Below are 15,769 nucleotides of genomic sequence, written 5' to 3' on the forward strand. Positions count from 1 at the left end.
TGGCTGTACCCCGGCCGTGCTCCAGCAGCAGCCGTGGGTGCTGACAAAGCCACCGGAAAGCGCCGCCGGCGCGGGGCCTTGCTGGGAAGGCAGGAAACCACCAGCGTGCGGCTGCAGCAACCTGTGCGCCCCGGCCGGGTGCTGAGGACGGGCAGGGGGAGGTGTGCAGCGCCGTGCAGCAACGCCACGCAGCGCCGGGAGCTGAGCAGCATGCGGAGACGAGCACCCTGCAGGGCTGTGGAGCACCGAGCACCGTGCAGCACCACGGGCTGAGGACGGAGCAGCACCGTGCCCTAAATGCCCTGAGCTGATCCCCCAGTGCCTCTCCCAGCCCCCTCTGTGGCCCCTACGACCCCAAGGGCTCCCCCTGTCCCCTACAGGGTCCCCATGAGTGTGCCATCCTCTACGGAGTGCCCCTGTCCTCTATGATGGCCCCTTGGCTCTGCCATCCCCTTTGGAGTCCTGTGTCCCCTGTGGTGGCCCCATGACCCTGTTGTGCTCTAAAGAGCCCCCACGTCCCCCGCAGTGTTCCCATGACTCCGTCATCCCTTCTGGAATCATCCCAACCCCACCGTCCCCTGTGATGTCCCCATGACACCCATGAAGTCCCCACAGCCCCGTTGTCCTCTGCGGTGTCCCCATTGTCCCCTACGGCGCTCCCACATCCCCCGTGACACCCCCAGAGCCGGGCTGTGAGAAAGGACATTTATAACTCCCCCCAAAAAAAGAGAGTAACAGGGGACAGGAGGGTGGGGGCACCCATGGGTGGGGGGCACCCGCTCAGGAGGGGCACCCGAAGATGGTCATGGCCTCGGAGAATTCCACAAAGTCCTGGCAGAGGGACTGCAGCTCGGGGTCCTGGCAGGCCACCTCCGACGGCCACGTCTCCAGCCACGTGTCCTTGCCGATGAGGTAGGAGAAGCTGGGGACAGCGGGGGGACAAGAGGGGTCACGGGGCAGAAGGGGGTTGGTACACTGGTGAGGGGTGCCATAGGGTGCACAACCCTGTACGAGACACTGGAGAAGCTCAGGGTGCAGCGGGGGGTGCCCAGGGGTCAGTGTCCCCATGTCCCCATGTCCCCATGTCCCTCCCTATCTCCCCATGTCCCCATGCGTGTCCCGGGACTGGCAGCACACCCTTTGGTGGCTACCAAGAGCACACAGACCTGGCTGGGCTCATCCCCATGTCCCCTGTCCCCACGCATGTTCCCCCGTCCCCACGCACGTTCCCCGTCCCCACGCGTGTCCCCGTGTCCCTACCGGGTGCCGGTGACCCACAGGTCGGAGGCCAGCCCCCAGACCAAATAGTCCTGGCCAGGCTGGAGCTTCAGAGCGTCCCGGCACTGCTGGTGGCTCACGAAGGTCCGGTTGCTTCCACTTGGGTCTTCATCAGTGCCTGTCCCAGGGAGGGGTGACACGCAGGTGACACGTCACCCCCACCCCGAGCCCCCCAGGGACACCCGCTCTGAATTGTCCCCCCGTGGGGACCCCTTCCCCGGGGGGCTATGGCATCCTTGGTGGCATCACCCAGTTACCAGCTGTGGGTGGCCCCATCCCAGGGACCAGCCATGGGTGTCCCCAGCACCCTTGGGCGTCCCCAGCCCTCGGTGACCCCTCCCGCGTCCCTCAGGGTGGCTTCATCCCCTGGGCCCCGGGGTGCTCGTACCCATCTTGATGACAGAGAGGATGGTCATGATGTAGTTGTCGTGCGATGCCGTCTGCTCCATTTCCACCAGCTTCACCTTGTACACTGGGCACGGGGACACCTCCACATCACCCTCCCCCCGGCAGCAGGCCCCTTCGCCCCTTCTTCTCCTCCCCATGTCCCTCCATGTCCCCTCCTGTCTCCGTGTCACCCCATGTCCCCCTTCGCACACCCGCAATGTCCCCCACGTTCCCCCCTTGTGCCCCACCATCCCCCAGTTTCACCCCACGTGCCCCCTGTCCCCCTGTCCCCATGTCCCCCGCGTCTCACCGTAGTCAACCCCGGGCTCGCAGGCACGCTCAATGCGCTGGTTGACCGTGATGGGGCTGTCCTGCTGCTGCCGCACGAAGCAGTTTTCTGCAGGGACACGGGGACAGGGCGGTGACGCGTCCCTTCATGGCCACGATGTCTCAATGTGGCCATGACCTGTCCCACCATGGCCACGACGTGTCCCACCATGGCCATGATGTCTCAACGTGGCCATGACCTGTCCCATCGTGGCCACGACGTGCCCCCATCACGGTGGGGGTGTGACCCGGGCTCTGCCCCCACGTCCCCGTGTCCCTTTTGTCACCTTCAGCGCAGCGGCACACGTCCCCGTAGCAGATCTTCTTCAGCTGCCCACCGTCCTTGTCCGGGTGGTAGAAACGGGTGCAGCGGTCGTCTGCGGGGACACGGGGACATGAGGGGACCCAGGGATGACACGAGGGGACACGAGGGGACACCAGGGGACACCAGGGGACACGGGGACGCACCGATCTTGTAGTAGCTGTAGACGGTGACGGACGCGGGCTGGATCAGGCCCACCTGGAACTGCTGGTGGGCCCTGAAGGCAATGCACTCCTCGGCCTGGTGGGACACCTGGGGGGGCACGGGGACAGGGACAGCAGTCAGCCAGGCGGGGAGGCAGCGCCCCAGCCCCCAGCCTGGCCCTGGCCCCGTCCCCATGCCCACCCACGTCCCTGTCTTGTCACCGTGTGACCCATCCCTGTTCCTGTCCCCAGCTTCATCCCCATCCCTGTCCCCTTCCTGTCCCTGCACATGTCCCCAAATCCAGCCTGTGCCCTTCCTTGTCCCTGTCCCTCTGCTGTCCCCATCTCCATGCTATCCTATCCTTGTCCCCATCCCCATCTCCATACAGTCCCACCTCATCCCCATCCCCATCCATGTCCCCCACGTCCCCACCTTGTCGAGGTAGATGATGAGGTTGCTGCGGTCCGACAGCACTTGGTTGATCTCGAACTTGGAAATGTACCGCTCCACGCCCTCCGAGAGCTGGGGATGGGGACACGGTGACAGCAGGCACACAGGACATAAAGGGACACGCGAGGACACGCGGCCACACCAGGACACGTGGGCACAGAGGGACACGGGGACGCGGTGACACACGGGGACATGGGAACACAAGGGCACGGGGGACACAGGGGCATGCACAGGGACAGGAGGACAGGCCCCATGTCTTCCAGGTGTCCCCAGACGTGTCCCCATGTCCCTGCACTCACTCTCTTCAGGTCCTGCATGTCTGGGGAGAAGCCCGTGAGCATGGAGACGTCGATGATGGACATGGTGGCATCCACGGTGTCCAGGTACCTGCGGGGGACCGGGATGAGGCCACCTCCCTGTCCCTCGTTCCTGGTGTCCCTGTTCCCGGCAGCCCCGTTCCCCTCCCTGTCTCCGATGTCCCTGCTGTCCCCAACATCTCGGATGTCCCCATCACCTCCCACCTGGTGCAGATGGTGATCTTGACAGAGCGGATGATGCCCTCCGGCTCCTTGCCTGTGAGGGGACATAAGGACACTGCTGCCACCCGTGGGGGACACGGGAGGAACCCGGGGGGACAATGAGGGACTGGGGGGAAGGAGGGGGGTGAAGGGACCTGGAGGGGACATGGGGATCTGGAGGGACAGGGGTACGTGGAGAAGGATAGGAGGGGGACATGGGAATACGGGTGACATGAGAGACGTGGAAGGGGACATGAGGGGACACGGAGGAGACATGGGAAGTGGCCGGTGGGAGCAAGAAGAGGACACGTGGGGGACACCTGGGGACTCACCCATCTTCACATCCTCCACGTCCACCCGCAGGTCAAAGTTGTCACACTTGTTCTCCTTCTCGGGGACCTTGGCGTTGTAGACGGTCACCACCGTCATCGTCCCCTTGCCCGTGCCCGAAGCTTTCACCGTGAAGTCCTCGTTCAGCTTGGTCTGTGGGGACAGGGACGTTGGAGGGGGACAGGGACATACTCCAGGAGGAATGTGGAGGGGATGTGGCATCCCGGGCTACGGAGGGACACCGGGACATGGAGGGGACAGGGCGCTGAGGTGCTGAGCAGGGTGCTGAGGGTGCCGGTACCTCGGCGGAGCGCGCCACCAGGGCGTTGCTGTTCTCGATGCGGTAGGTGATGGCGTTGGCGCGGCGCGGCAGCAGCACCGACACGTCGAGGTTGAGCTTCAGCTGCCGCGGCATCGACACCTGGTACTGGGCCAGCGCCTGGAACACCATGATGGTGGCCTGCGGGAACACCGCCCGTGTCACCATGGCTTGGGGACACCGCCTGGGGCGTCCCCGGAGCCTCCTGGATGGCCCCGAAGCCGAGGTCACCCCAACTTCTGGAGCCACCTCGTGTCACTTGAAGACTCTCGGGGGGTCCTAAAGACCAGAGGTGGACCCTGAGAGACATCCCTGGAGACCCTCAGGGTCCGGAGGGGTCCCCAGGGGAACCCCATGTCCCTGGGGGTCCCCAGTGACCCCCCAAGCCCCCAACAAAGCCCTCAACCCCTCCTCTTCCCCCCACCAACCTCCACTCCCGCATGGCCGTGGAGGCCAGAGCAGCACCCAAGGGTGCCAGGGAGGTTTGTAGCCCACCTGGGTGGACCCGTAGCCACCACCGAAGTAGTTCTGCTGGGACAGCCACTGGACCACCGCTCCCGTCAGCTCCATCTTCTCCATCTGCAGCAGGGCCAGCAGCGCGTAGGACGTCCCCTCGATGTTGTAGGTGTGGGCGTTGCGTTCCACCCAGCGGTTTCCCTCTGGGGCGACACCGAGCCCTCAAAACCCACCCTTGGTGGCAATTTGTCATCCCCACCCCCCACCAGCACCCATAACTCCCCTTCCTCCTGCCCTGGGTGCGTCCCCCCCACCCCGCTGGGACATCACCTTTGGATTTCTTCATGAGGAATTTCTCGCTGTCGAGTTTCCCAGACAGGGCCAGGGCGTAGGAGGTCAGGGCCACCGTGTAGGGTCGGGCCAGCGATTGGTACCTCCGGGAAAGGTAGTCGGAGGCTTTGGCGATGCTCCCTTCCAAGCTCTGAGCAGAAAGGATGGCGCTTTGGATTCTCAGGTGGCTGCTATAAGGGTTGGGCACCTCGCCTCGAAGCGCCACCCTCCTGTGCGAGGGGTGCCCGCTGCCTCCCCTCGCCCCACGCTGGGCTACTCACTTTGACGTGGTCCTTGCAGATCTGCCGGGCTTCCTGCAGCGCGATGAGGACAAACGCTGTCAGTGACACCTCCGGCTCGGCACCCTCGTAGCCTCCCTGCATAAAGAAACGGGGAAAAAACCTCAGATCTATGTCCACACAACACTCGTTCCCATTTCCCGGTGCAGTTTCCCCCCCAGCTCATCCCAAAAGCCCATCCTTGAGCCAAAGGGCTTGGCCATGAGTAGGGTTTGGGTCCCACCATACCACCATCTCCTTATGGATGACAGGAGCATCTTCTTGGAAGATCCCATCTGGCTTCTGCTTCTCCAGGATGAGCCACTTGACGGCCCCGCAAACCACCTCTGGCTCGATGTCCACGATCTTGATGGCCATGGCAAAGACCTTGGCCACGTAGGCTGTCAACCTGGGGGCAGGGGGACCTCACCGTCACGTCCAGCCCCATCACCTGGACCCCCCAGGGATGAGCTGGAAATGGGACCCTCACCAGGTGCTGGATTGTCGGTTGGTGAAGGCAGCATAGGAGCTGTCTTCTTTCCGGAAAGCGAGTTGTTGGGTGTAACCTGGTGAGGAGAGGGCAGTTGGCCAAAGCAAGGAACACCCAGGGGTAGCTTCAGACCGCCAGCCCCCACTCTGGTGCACATCCCAGTGCAAACCAGTAGCTCTAGAAATCCCCAAAATGGCAGCACTCCAGCCATGTCCTCCCCACAGATGCAAGTTGCTTTACCCCCTTGGGTGACGGTGACTTTTTGCACCCCAAAGGAGGGGACTGAGGGGATGCTCGTATCCGTTTGGGGATGCTCCTACCCTTTCTAATCAAGGCGATGGACTCGGCGCGGCGGTCGACCCCCAGGCTCTCCCACTGGTTCGTGCTGTCCAGGTAGTGGACGGCAATGACGGTGGGTGTCATCCCGATCATGTTCTGCTCCCCGCAGCCCGACGGTGTCACGATGAGGTGCTTCAGCTTCTCCCCATTGATGGCTTTCTCCACCATGATGGACACGGGGTTGCCTGGGCCCGGGGAAGGGATGGTGTCAGGCCGGGAGCGTCCTGCCCCCTCCCAGCCCACCCCTAGGCGTTCCCTCTCCCCTGCTGTCACCTTGGATGCTGACTTTTGTCTCGGACTCTGTGTTGGGGACGATGTCGGTGAGGTTTGCTGCCGTCACCTTCACTTCTTGGACACCATCTGCGGGGCAGGGAGGCCAGGATGGAGGTGGGTGGCCCCAAATGCTTCATCTCCCCCTTCCCTGAGGTGACCCAGCCCTACTCCAGACCCATATCAGGGTGTCCTTCCTCCCTCGAGATGCCCCTGCTCCCCAGTTGGATGTCCCTGGTCCCCCAGGATTCCCCGGCTCCATAGCAGAAAGTCCCCTGTCCCCCAAGATGCTCAAGTCCTGCTCTTGGTGGTCCATCCATCATGCCCCAAACACACGGCAGGATTTCCCAATTTCCCTTGTCCCCCGCTCAGCGTCCCCATGAGGATTAGACGTCCCCACGACCGGCCAGGGGCCACTCACCGTGTCCCCTCGTCTTTGGGTCCAGCTCAACTATCTTCACTGTCTTCTCCAGCCTCATCCCTTCAGGCTGCAGAGGTGAGAGGCCAATGCTCAAGGCTGGGCTGGTTTTGAGCTACCCCTTCCCAGCCTCCCCAGGTTGGTGAGGAAAGGTGTTCCAGTGCAAACCAGCACGTGAAGGTCATGGGACAAACTGGGAGAGCCCCCAGGAGACCACCCTTGGGCATCCTGAATGGGGAATCCTTCATCCCTGGGTACCAACACCAGGATGAAGTGCTGATGGGGATGCCGTGGGGATATCAAGAGGACCGGGAAGAGCTGGGGACCGAGGTGGCACCGCACAGTAGATGCACCGTGAGCGGCGATGACCCACTCACCACGACTTTGAGCTTCTTCTTGACACCATCGGACACAAAGCTGCCCCAGACGGCCGCCTTCACCTCCACGTCATGCTGCCCCAGCTGCAAGGGCACGATGACGAAGGGCACAGCGCGCGACGACTGGGCTTCCAGATCGAAGATCTGCTGGTAGCGAGCCTTGGAGGTGGAGGCGCTGCACAGGGCCGGGTTGTACATCAGCTCCACGCGCACCTGCGGGCACAGAAAGATGTTGTCCGTGAGGGTCTGGTGGCCACAGACACCCCCCGACCCCCAAAGCCCAGGGGTGGGCCACCCACCGACCTTGATCTTGTTCTTCCAGTAGTTGTAGAGGATGGCGCGGATCTCCACCTGCTCGTTCCGTACCACCGAGTAGGGCAGGCGCAGGTCGATGAAGAACTCCTTCATCACCGTGATCTCATAGGGGTCAGCGACGCACAGCCCTGCACGGCGGTCCCCGGGGAGGTGGGGTTCAAGCTCACGAGCCCACTTGGCCCTTTGTGTCCCAGGGATATCCTCAGGGCTTTGGGACATCTCCCAAACCTCACAGAGTTCCCTCTGGGTGTGAGGAACCCCTCAAGTCCCACGGATCTCCCCACAGTTTGGATCTCTCTCCAGAGTTACACATCCCTCCATGATTTTGGAGACACCCCCCCCACCCCTCAAAGCCCAAGTAACCCCTCCAAATTCTGGGGATTCCTCAAGTCCCAGAGACCACCCCCAAGGTTTGGGGAACCCCTTGGGTCCTCTGAAATCCCTCCACATACCCTTTTTCTTGGAGAGGCTGACGGCCAGGACCTCCCAGGTGGTGATGGAGTCCTTCAGGTACACAGGCAGTGTTTTCGTGGAGATGCTGGAGGGGATGCAAACCACCAAGGGGGGGGTCACAGCTAGCCCCACGCTGGGCCAGAGGGGTGTAAAGAGCCACCGAGCTGGACCAGGGGGGTGTAGGTGACCACTGAGCTGGACCAAGGGGTCATAGTTGGTCCCAAAGCAGCAGGAGGGGGGCATACGGGGCCCTAGTCTACTGAGGGGGTCACATCTGGTCCCCAGGCTGGGCAAGTGGGGGTTCGGAGGTAAATGGATCGGAGGTGATGGAGTGGAGGTGATGGACCGGAGGTGATGGATCACCAGGTTGGGACGCGGGGTGGTGATGGCCCCAAGCCAGGCCGGGGTGCCAACGGTGCTGGGGCGAGGTTGTGGGGCTCACCCCAGTTCGTTGGGCGGCTCTGTCAGCTCCTCCACCTGCCACAGCCAGCTCTCTGGGAAGAGGCTCCGAGAGGTGATGTCTTCATCGTCCAGGAAGCCGCCGTCCATCTCGCCTGGGGGTAGCAGCAGCCCCCTCAACCAGGGCTGTGGGACCCCAGCCCTGGGTGGGGGTGGCATCACCCCCAGCACCACTCCAGCACCATCCTTCTATCGCCCAACCCTTGCCCAAGCTTCGGTGAAGCTTCCCCCAGCCTTCACCCCAGCATTTCTCCAGCTTTGCCCAACCGTCACGCCTTGCCACCACCCCACCACTGCCCGGCACTTGCTTCGAGCCAGCTCGAGGTAGGACTCGCGCTGCTTCTGGTCGCGGATGCCCTTGATGTAGGTGCAGCAGCTGAGGAAGGCCTGGGTGCAGGCGCTGCCGTCCAGGATGTAGGTGGCCCGTTTCTCGCAGCTGTAGCCCATGAGGTTCTCCTTCATGCCGTCCTCGCAGCACTTGCGCAGGTTCTTGTCGGTGTACTCGGCCGCTGCCAGCACCCAGATGGCACCCTCAGGACCCGGGACCCTCCAGCACCCGCAGCGAGGGCAGGACAGCCTGGTGTCCCCAGGGCCACGGGATGACCTGGTGTCCCCAGGGCCACCTACCCTTCTGGCCTTTGTACTCGATGAGCTGCAGGCTGCGGCGCTTGCGTTTCGCAGGCTTTTTGCATTGGACTTCTGGGGACAGAGGGGACTCGGGTCAGGGTGCCACAGCCCCAGACCCTGAGGGCTACATCCCCCTCCCCAAGGAGTCACCTCCCCCACCCCCAGGGTGACACAACCCAAGGCTAAGGATGTCACATCCCCAACCTTGGCGTCACCCCAGGCTGTCCCCATTCCCAGCGTGTCCCCTACCAGATCTCTGCGGCGTGTTGATGTTCACGTTGGAGGCCAGGCTGAGGCCGGCGTCCGCGAAGACCCCGATGTGATCCCTGCCGCTGCCGGCGGTGCAGCCGATGTCGCTCTTCTCCACCGTGTCCCAGACCTGGAGCCGACAAGGAACAGCCGTGACAGCGACTGCTGTCACCCAGGGGTGGTGGGGACAGCGGGGAGGGGAACCCGGGCGCCCACCTTGGTCTGGGTGAACTTGTTCTTCTTGCTGAGGACGAAGACGGCCTTGTCCACCGCCACCAGCCCCACGTGGGCCTTGTGGTCACCCTCGATGCGCAGCCTCATGGGTGTCCCAGGCTCGTGCACCCGGTTGTCAGCTTCTGTCGCTCCCTTCACTACCAGCTGTGGGGGGACACAGCAGGTTTGAGGTCGTGGGGCACCCAAAAAGCCTTTGACAGCCCCAAGAGCTGCCCCATGGGTGCCCCCACAAGTTGCTGGAGTCCTCCAGAGGTGATCGCTGGCTGTGTCTCATGCCACGCGACATCTGGACCACCAGTGAACTCCCTGGGCCACCCATCAACCACCTAAAGCCTTCATGGGATGCCCATGGGATGTCCAAGGCCCTCATGGGACACCCGATTCCCAAGGACTTTTAAGATCCCCTAGAACCACCGACCCCCTCATGGGCCACCCGATTCCCCCATGGGCTATCCAAATCACCTAATGCCACCCAAAACCATCACAGACCACCCCGCCCTCTCAAGGGCCACCTAAACCCCTTCCAATGGCCAACCAATGCCCCCATGGCCTCCCCCCGACCCCTGGGGTGGTGGAGACGCTCACACTGCCCATGCAGGTGTCCTTGACGTCAACCCAGACGGAGTCAGCAACGATCTCGTTGGGCGTCACGAAGTAGTAGGCCACAATGCGGAAGGAAGGGATGAGGTTGGCCGTCACCGGCAGCGACATGGTGACCAGGCTTTGGTCACCGTCGCGTGGCTGCCTCCCCGCGTGGACGATGTGCCCCTTGTTCAGGATCTGCGGTGGGCGAGAGAAGGCCGTGTGGGTGGGTGCCCAGGGTGGGTGGGTGCCCGGACACCCAGAGCCCTGGGACGGGGTCGGATGGGTGGCAGAAGCCAGCCGTGCCTACCAGGTAGGTGAAGTAGGAAACGGATTTGCGGACAGCATCGCTGTTGCTCTTGAGGTGGAAGTTCACGGGGAGGTTGTCACCGGGCTGCACCTCGCTGGCCCCTACAGCCAGGTGGAGGAAGTTGCCGGAGTTACCTTGGCTCTTGTACGCCTCGGCAGTCATCTTCTGCTTGGCCTGGCGGTCGGGCGGCAGGTCTGCCTGGTCCGTAGTGACCTGCAGCACGGAGGACACGGCAGCCCTTGCTCAACAGGGAACCTGGGCGGGGGTCACCATGGAGGTCTCGACCACCGTGGAAATCTTGGCTGCCACAGACGACTTGGCCATCACGGAGGTCTTGGCCATCCTGGTCCCCTTGACCTCACTGCTCTGGTCCTTGTCTTCCCTGGTCATCTCAGCCACCCTGGATGTTTTGGACACCCTGATTCCCTTGATGCTGGCCATCTTGGTTTTCAGTCCCCTTGGGTCCAAATGCTGGTCTCTGACCATTCTGGCCCTGGGTCACCCTGGAGGACTTGGTCAACCCAATTGGTCAACCCCAACCATCACAGTCCCCCTGACGCCAGCCACCCTGCTCCTTGTCAACGGTGACCAAGAACACCATTCCCTGGTCCTGGGTCGTTCTGGACATTTTGACCACCACAGCCATCTCTGCCATGCATGTCCCCATAGCTATGGCCATCTTGGTCCTTTGTCAACGGTACCTGGAGTAGTTCGGACACGTGGCCCCACCGTGGATGTCTACTCCATCCTGGTCTCCCAACCCTACTGTCCTGGACCCTGCTCAGTGCTGCCCACGCTGCCCATGGTCCTTTGTCACCCTGGACATCTTGAATTGAACCCCCAAGGTCCTTGTCCCCGTCCCCACTCACGATGATGGTGACGGAGTCCTTGTTGGCTGGCATGTTGAGGACCAGCTTGGCGGTGCCATCGCGCTGGGTGGAGACGAGGCCCTGGAAATCTTGGGCTTTGACGCGGACGCGCGGAGCTGGGGAATTGTCGGGATTGGTGACATAGACCTGCGGAGGATGCGGTATGGGCATGGGACACGTGGCACCGGGACACGACCCAGCAGGGGGGTGCAGCACAGGGAGGTGACATGGGGACACAGCGTGGCACAGGGACAGACCCCAACCCCCAGGCGGCATCCAGGTGGCACAGGGACATGGCATAGGGACAGACCCTGGTCCCAGGTCCCCTCACCCACAGACCCCTGGGCTTCCCCTGTCCCCATGCAGAATACGCTGGTGCCACTGGGGTCCCCGTCCCTGTCCCCCGGTGCCCTTACCGTCAGGTCGAAGGGCATCCCCGGCTTGAAGTACTTGGGGGTGTGGGTGAAGTGGATGGTGTACGGGGACTTCACGATGTGGATGCCAGTGCGCTGCGCCTCCACCATGTCACTGCCTGCGGTGCCCACGGGGATGGCAATGTCACCTGGGGACGGGCCAGGGCTCCCCGTCCCCCAGGGGTCAGCCCTGTCCGACCTCAGATGGCCCTGGTTGTTCTCATCCACACTGTCCTCATCCTCCTTGTCCCCAACCCCATGTGTCCTCATCCTCGCTGTCCCCAGCCCCACGTGCTCCTGTCCCCACGCATCCTTCTCCTTTCTGTCCCCAACCCCCCGTCCTTACTGGCCCCATCCTCCTATGACCCCACACATCCTCATATGTCCCCAAACCCATCCGCGTCACCGAGGACCGTGACAGACACACACAGGACGTGGCCCGACACGTGCCAGCTGTCCCCACGCGTCCCCCCGCATACCCGACTCGGTGAGCACGGTGACGGTGACGTAGAGTGAGTGTCCCTCCAGCTCATTCACGTTGGCGAATCGCTGCCGCAGCGTGTCCATGGAGAGCGAGGCCTCCCCATCCCCGTCCACCACCTGCAGCACGGGGTCAGTGGGACGGGGACCGGGATGGGGACAGGGGGCTCAGCAGGGACAGGGATGGGGACAGGGCACAGGGATGGGGACAGGGCCACCTGGATGCGCTGCAGGGACTGGGGGATGCTCTTCTTCTCCTCGTCCACCATGACGCCAAAGAGGGCGAAGGCCGTCCCCGTCAGGCGCTTCCCGTACAGGTACCTGGGGAAAAGCCGCCTCTGTCACCGTCACCGTCCGTCCTCCTCACGGCCACCCGATGTCACCACGCCGTTTTGGGGTGTCCCCACCCCCCACACACACACTTGGCTGTGATGGACACGCGGAAATTCTCCTTCCTGTCGATGTAGAGGAACTTCTCCTCGGGCTCCAGGGTCACCTCAAAGCTCGGCAGCACTGCGGAAGGGACACCCGATGTCCACCGGGGCACGAGGGACCGAGGGGACTGGTGTGGGGACACCCAATGGACCCCCCAAATCTGGAGCCCCCCCTACCCTGCCGTACCGTACTCCTTGACTTCGAATTGGGTGCTGAAGACCTGTTCCTGTGAGTCCTCGAATTTGGCTATGATGGTCCATGTCCCCAGGCTGGAAGAGGGGGGGGGACAGGGTGAGGGGACAAGGACAGGGCCGGGGGTGTGCCTGGGACATTTTGGGAGGGGGGGCACCCACCTGACCACCTCGGGCAGGTTGTGGTTGAGGGAGAAGATCCCGTTCTTCTTGGGGGAGGACACGGGCACTTGCTTGATGATGACGTTGTCGGGCGTCTGTGGGGATGTGGGGTTGGGGATGGTGAGATGGGTGGCCGTGTCCCCCTGTCACCACGTCCCCGTGCCACCAGCAGCCACCCACCTTGATCTCCACGATCACCGTCTTGAGCACCGGCTCCATGAAGTGGCTCAGGGCAAAGAAACGGCAGAGCACTGGGGAGGGGACACGGGGGACAGGGTGAGGGGGACATCGTGGGGACATCCACACACGAGTGTTGGACCCCAGAACGGGTGCTGGGGCCCTCTGGAGATGTCCCCGCATGGATGCAGCGAGGACATCACGGGGAGGTCCCCACGTGGGTCCTGGACCCCAAGAGGGGCCATAAAGAGAACGGCCCCAAATGGGTGCTGGAGCCCAGCACCCCGAGGTCCCACCGGCACCCCAAAGTGCTGTGGCGGGGACCCAGCCCCCTAAGGGCCCCCCGACGGGACCCAGCGCCCCGGGACGGACCGGTGGAGCCGGGGGTGTAGATGGGCTTGTCGGTCTGCAGGAAGATGTGGCCGCTCTGCAGGGACACCAGCAGCACCTTCTCCACGGTCACCGCGCCCACGCGTGCCGTCACCGCCACGTACTGCTTCCCCGCCACCGACGGCAGCAGCTTGGCAGGCACCTGGGGGACAGGGGACACGGGGTGGCACCCAGGGGACAGGGACACCGGGTGGCACCCAGGGGACGGGGATGCACCCTTGAGCACCCTGAGGTGACCGTCCCCAAGGACCCCGGGGCGACCGTCCCCAAGGACCCCAGGGTGACAGCCCCTTCGTGGTCCCTTTGGTAGCCATCCTCCCCCAGGCCCCACCAGCCCTGTGGAGATTCTCCACTGTCTCGTATAGGGTTGAGCCCTCCCCGGGGTTGAGCAAGGAGGGGTCGTGACCGGCGGGGAGGTGACACGCGGGGAGGTGGCAGACCTTGATGGTGGCAGTGGTCATCATGCCGTGGGTGGCGTTCAGCTGCCTGCGGACCTGGTGGAGGACCTGGCGCTTCTGGGGAAAGTCCTGCACCAGGATGGTGGCCTCGGTGGGCGCCGACAGCCCCGGCGCCTCCAGCACCACCTGCTCCTCCGTCTCCAGCCGCAGCAGCGCTGGTGTCACCATTGTCACCCTTGGGGACATCCATCATGAGGGGGGGGGCTGCGCCATGGCCCCAGCTTCTCCCAGTCTGCCCCACCGCAGCACCCCCGCTCTGTCCCCGAAACCACCCTGGGGACCCCACGGCACCCAGGTCCCTGGGGAGATCCCGACTGGTGCCCCCTCAGCACCCTGGGGACGCCCTGATCCGCCCCATGGGCCTGGGGCACCCCCAAATCCCCCATCACACCCCCAAATCCCCCCATCATACACCTATATCCCCCACTGCACCCCCAAATCCCCCCATTGCACCCCCAAATCCCCCCATTGCCCTCCAGCATCCACTCCCAGGGGAGTCCCAGAAAGGTGGGGGGAGTCCACGTGGGGTGGGGGTCCTGAGCAGGGGGGGGTCACTACTTGAGGTGGGGGTCGTGGCTCTGGGGATCCTGTACGTGGGGGTCTCATTTGGGACAGGGGGGTCCTGGCCACGGGGGAGGGGTGATCTGGGGGTGGGGGCTCTCTGCCATGGGGGTCTCCACTATGGGGGTCCCATCTGGGGTGGGGGGGGGTCTAGGTCAGGGGGCCTGACAGATATTGGGGTCCCTGGGGGGGGTCGTCTTGCAGGATCCCAGGGTGGGGGCCCTATGGGTAGACGTGTCCCATGGGTGGTGGGGTCCCCAGAAAAGGGGTTCCTAATGGGGGGGGTGCCCCATGGGTGGGGAGGGGGCGACTCACATCTGTGCGGGGGCGGGGGCCGCATGCAGCAGCAGGAGGATGAGGGGCAGCACCCGAGGCCCCATGGCTGCGGGGGGGTCAGCGACAGGGACGTGGGGCCGGGGGGGTCCCTTTATGTCCGCGCCACTGGTTAATGGGTAACCCACACCCACATGCCTGGGGCCACCCACGTCACCACCCTGGGGCCACCCACGCCAGCACCCCGTGGACATGGGGGGGGTCACCCCACGCACAGCAGGGTGGGGGAGGGTCCACCTGGGTGGGGAGCTGGAGCTGGGGGGGGGGGAGGCTCAGATGTGGGGGTCACCCCCGTGGGGGGCATAAGGGTGGGGAAGGACAGCCGGGCACCCATGTGTGTGCCCCCCCTCAAAAAAAAAAGGAGGGGCTGCCGGGAGGCCCAGGTCCTTCCTCATTTCGGGGAAGGCGGCTGGCGGGGGGCCACGGCCCTTGCGACACCGCCAAGGGGAGGGACAGCAAGGGGGGACACGGGGGGGATATGGGGCACGACAGGGAGTGGGGGGTCCTGGGTCACTGTCCCTGGGCACCTGGGAGTCCTTGGGATCTTGGGTCACTGTCCCCAGCCACTTGGGGCCCTGGGGGTCCCAGGTCACCATCCCCTGGGCACCTGAGTCCCTGGGGGGCCTGGGTCACCATCCTGGGACACCTGGGGGGCTGGGGGTCTTGGGTCACCATCCCCAGACACCTGGGGGTCCCAGGTCACCATCCCCTGGGCGCCTGAGTCCCTGGGGGACCTGGGTCACCGCTCACCCCCGTGGGGGTCCCCATGGACCAGGACAGGTCACCGTGTCCCACACCTGGGTCCCCATGGACCAGGACCAGGACCAGGCCACCGCCCCATCCATCTGGGCCCCCGTCGGGTCCCTCAACCTCCAGCCGTGCCGGTGGGGCCCCACGGGGACCCAAGGGTGCCAGTTCCTCCCCAGCCCGACATCCGGGCGCCCGCTCCCGTCACCCCCCGCGGCCCCACCGGGGCGCAGGCGCAGCACCCCGCTCCGACGCCTTCCGGCCCCCCGCCATCCCAAGGCCTTGGTCGGG

General features: G+C 64.2%; 1 protein-coding gene across 1 annotated transcript; it reads right to left on the bottom strand.

The window, feature by feature from the left end:
- Window positions 1-691: 691 nt before the first annotated feature.
- C3 (complement C3) lies at window positions 692-14,818 on the bottom strand. Its single transcript, XM_084501757.1, has 40 exons — window positions 14,714-14,818; window positions 13,820-14,012; window positions 13,362-13,521; window positions 12,993-13,063; window positions 12,813-12,907; window positions 12,646-12,728; window positions 12,447-12,537; window positions 12,243-12,345; window positions 12,024-12,144; window positions 11,548-11,663; window positions 11,132-11,278; window positions 10,263-10,475; window positions 9,956-10,150; window positions 9,353-9,514; window positions 9,137-9,266; window positions 8,888-8,959; window positions 8,565-8,769; window positions 8,244-8,402; window positions 7,801-7,886; window positions 7,337-7,476; window positions 7,034-7,246; window positions 6,660-6,726; window positions 6,242-6,328; window positions 5,950-6,153; window positions 5,630-5,705; window positions 5,389-5,548; window positions 5,143-5,238; window positions 4,862-5,012; window positions 4,571-4,734; window positions 4,058-4,216; window positions 3,759-3,909; window positions 3,430-3,481; window positions 3,208-3,295; window positions 2,891-2,980; window positions 2,461-2,566; window positions 2,280-2,369; window positions 1,976-2,062; window positions 1,667-1,750; window positions 1,261-1,396; window positions 692-922 (listed from the first exon to the last, which is right to left on the bottom strand). Exons 1-40 carry the CDS (start codon window positions 14,776-14,778, stop codon window positions 781-783), a joined length of 5,010 nt encoding a protein of 1,669 aa, XP_084357883.1. The 5' UTR covers window positions 14,779-14,818; the 3' UTR covers window positions 692-780.
- Window positions 14,819-15,769: the final 951 nt, after the last annotated feature.

The sequence above is a fragment of the Aythya ferina genome (assembly GCF_964211825.1).
Source record: "Aythya ferina genome assembly, chromosome: 33".
NCBI classification, from domain to species: domain Eukaryota; kingdom Metazoa; phylum Chordata; class Aves; order Anseriformes; family Anatidae; genus Aythya; species Aythya ferina.

Bases quoted from the DNA above. Each gene is read 5' to 3' on its own strand.
- C3 (XM_084501757.1), bottom strand. From the start codon at position 14,778: ATGGGGCCTCGGGTGCTGCCCCTCATCCTCCTGCTGCTGCATGCGGCC. The intron at 6,727-7,033 runs GTGAGTGGGTCA...TCACCTCTGCAG, and splicing joins AGAAGAAGCTCAAAGTCGTG to CCTGAAGGGATGAGGCTGGA. The intron at 3,482-3,758 runs GTGAGTCCCCAG...GTCCCCTCACAG, and splicing joins CGTGGAGGATGTGAAGATGG to GCAAGGAGCCGGAGGGCATC.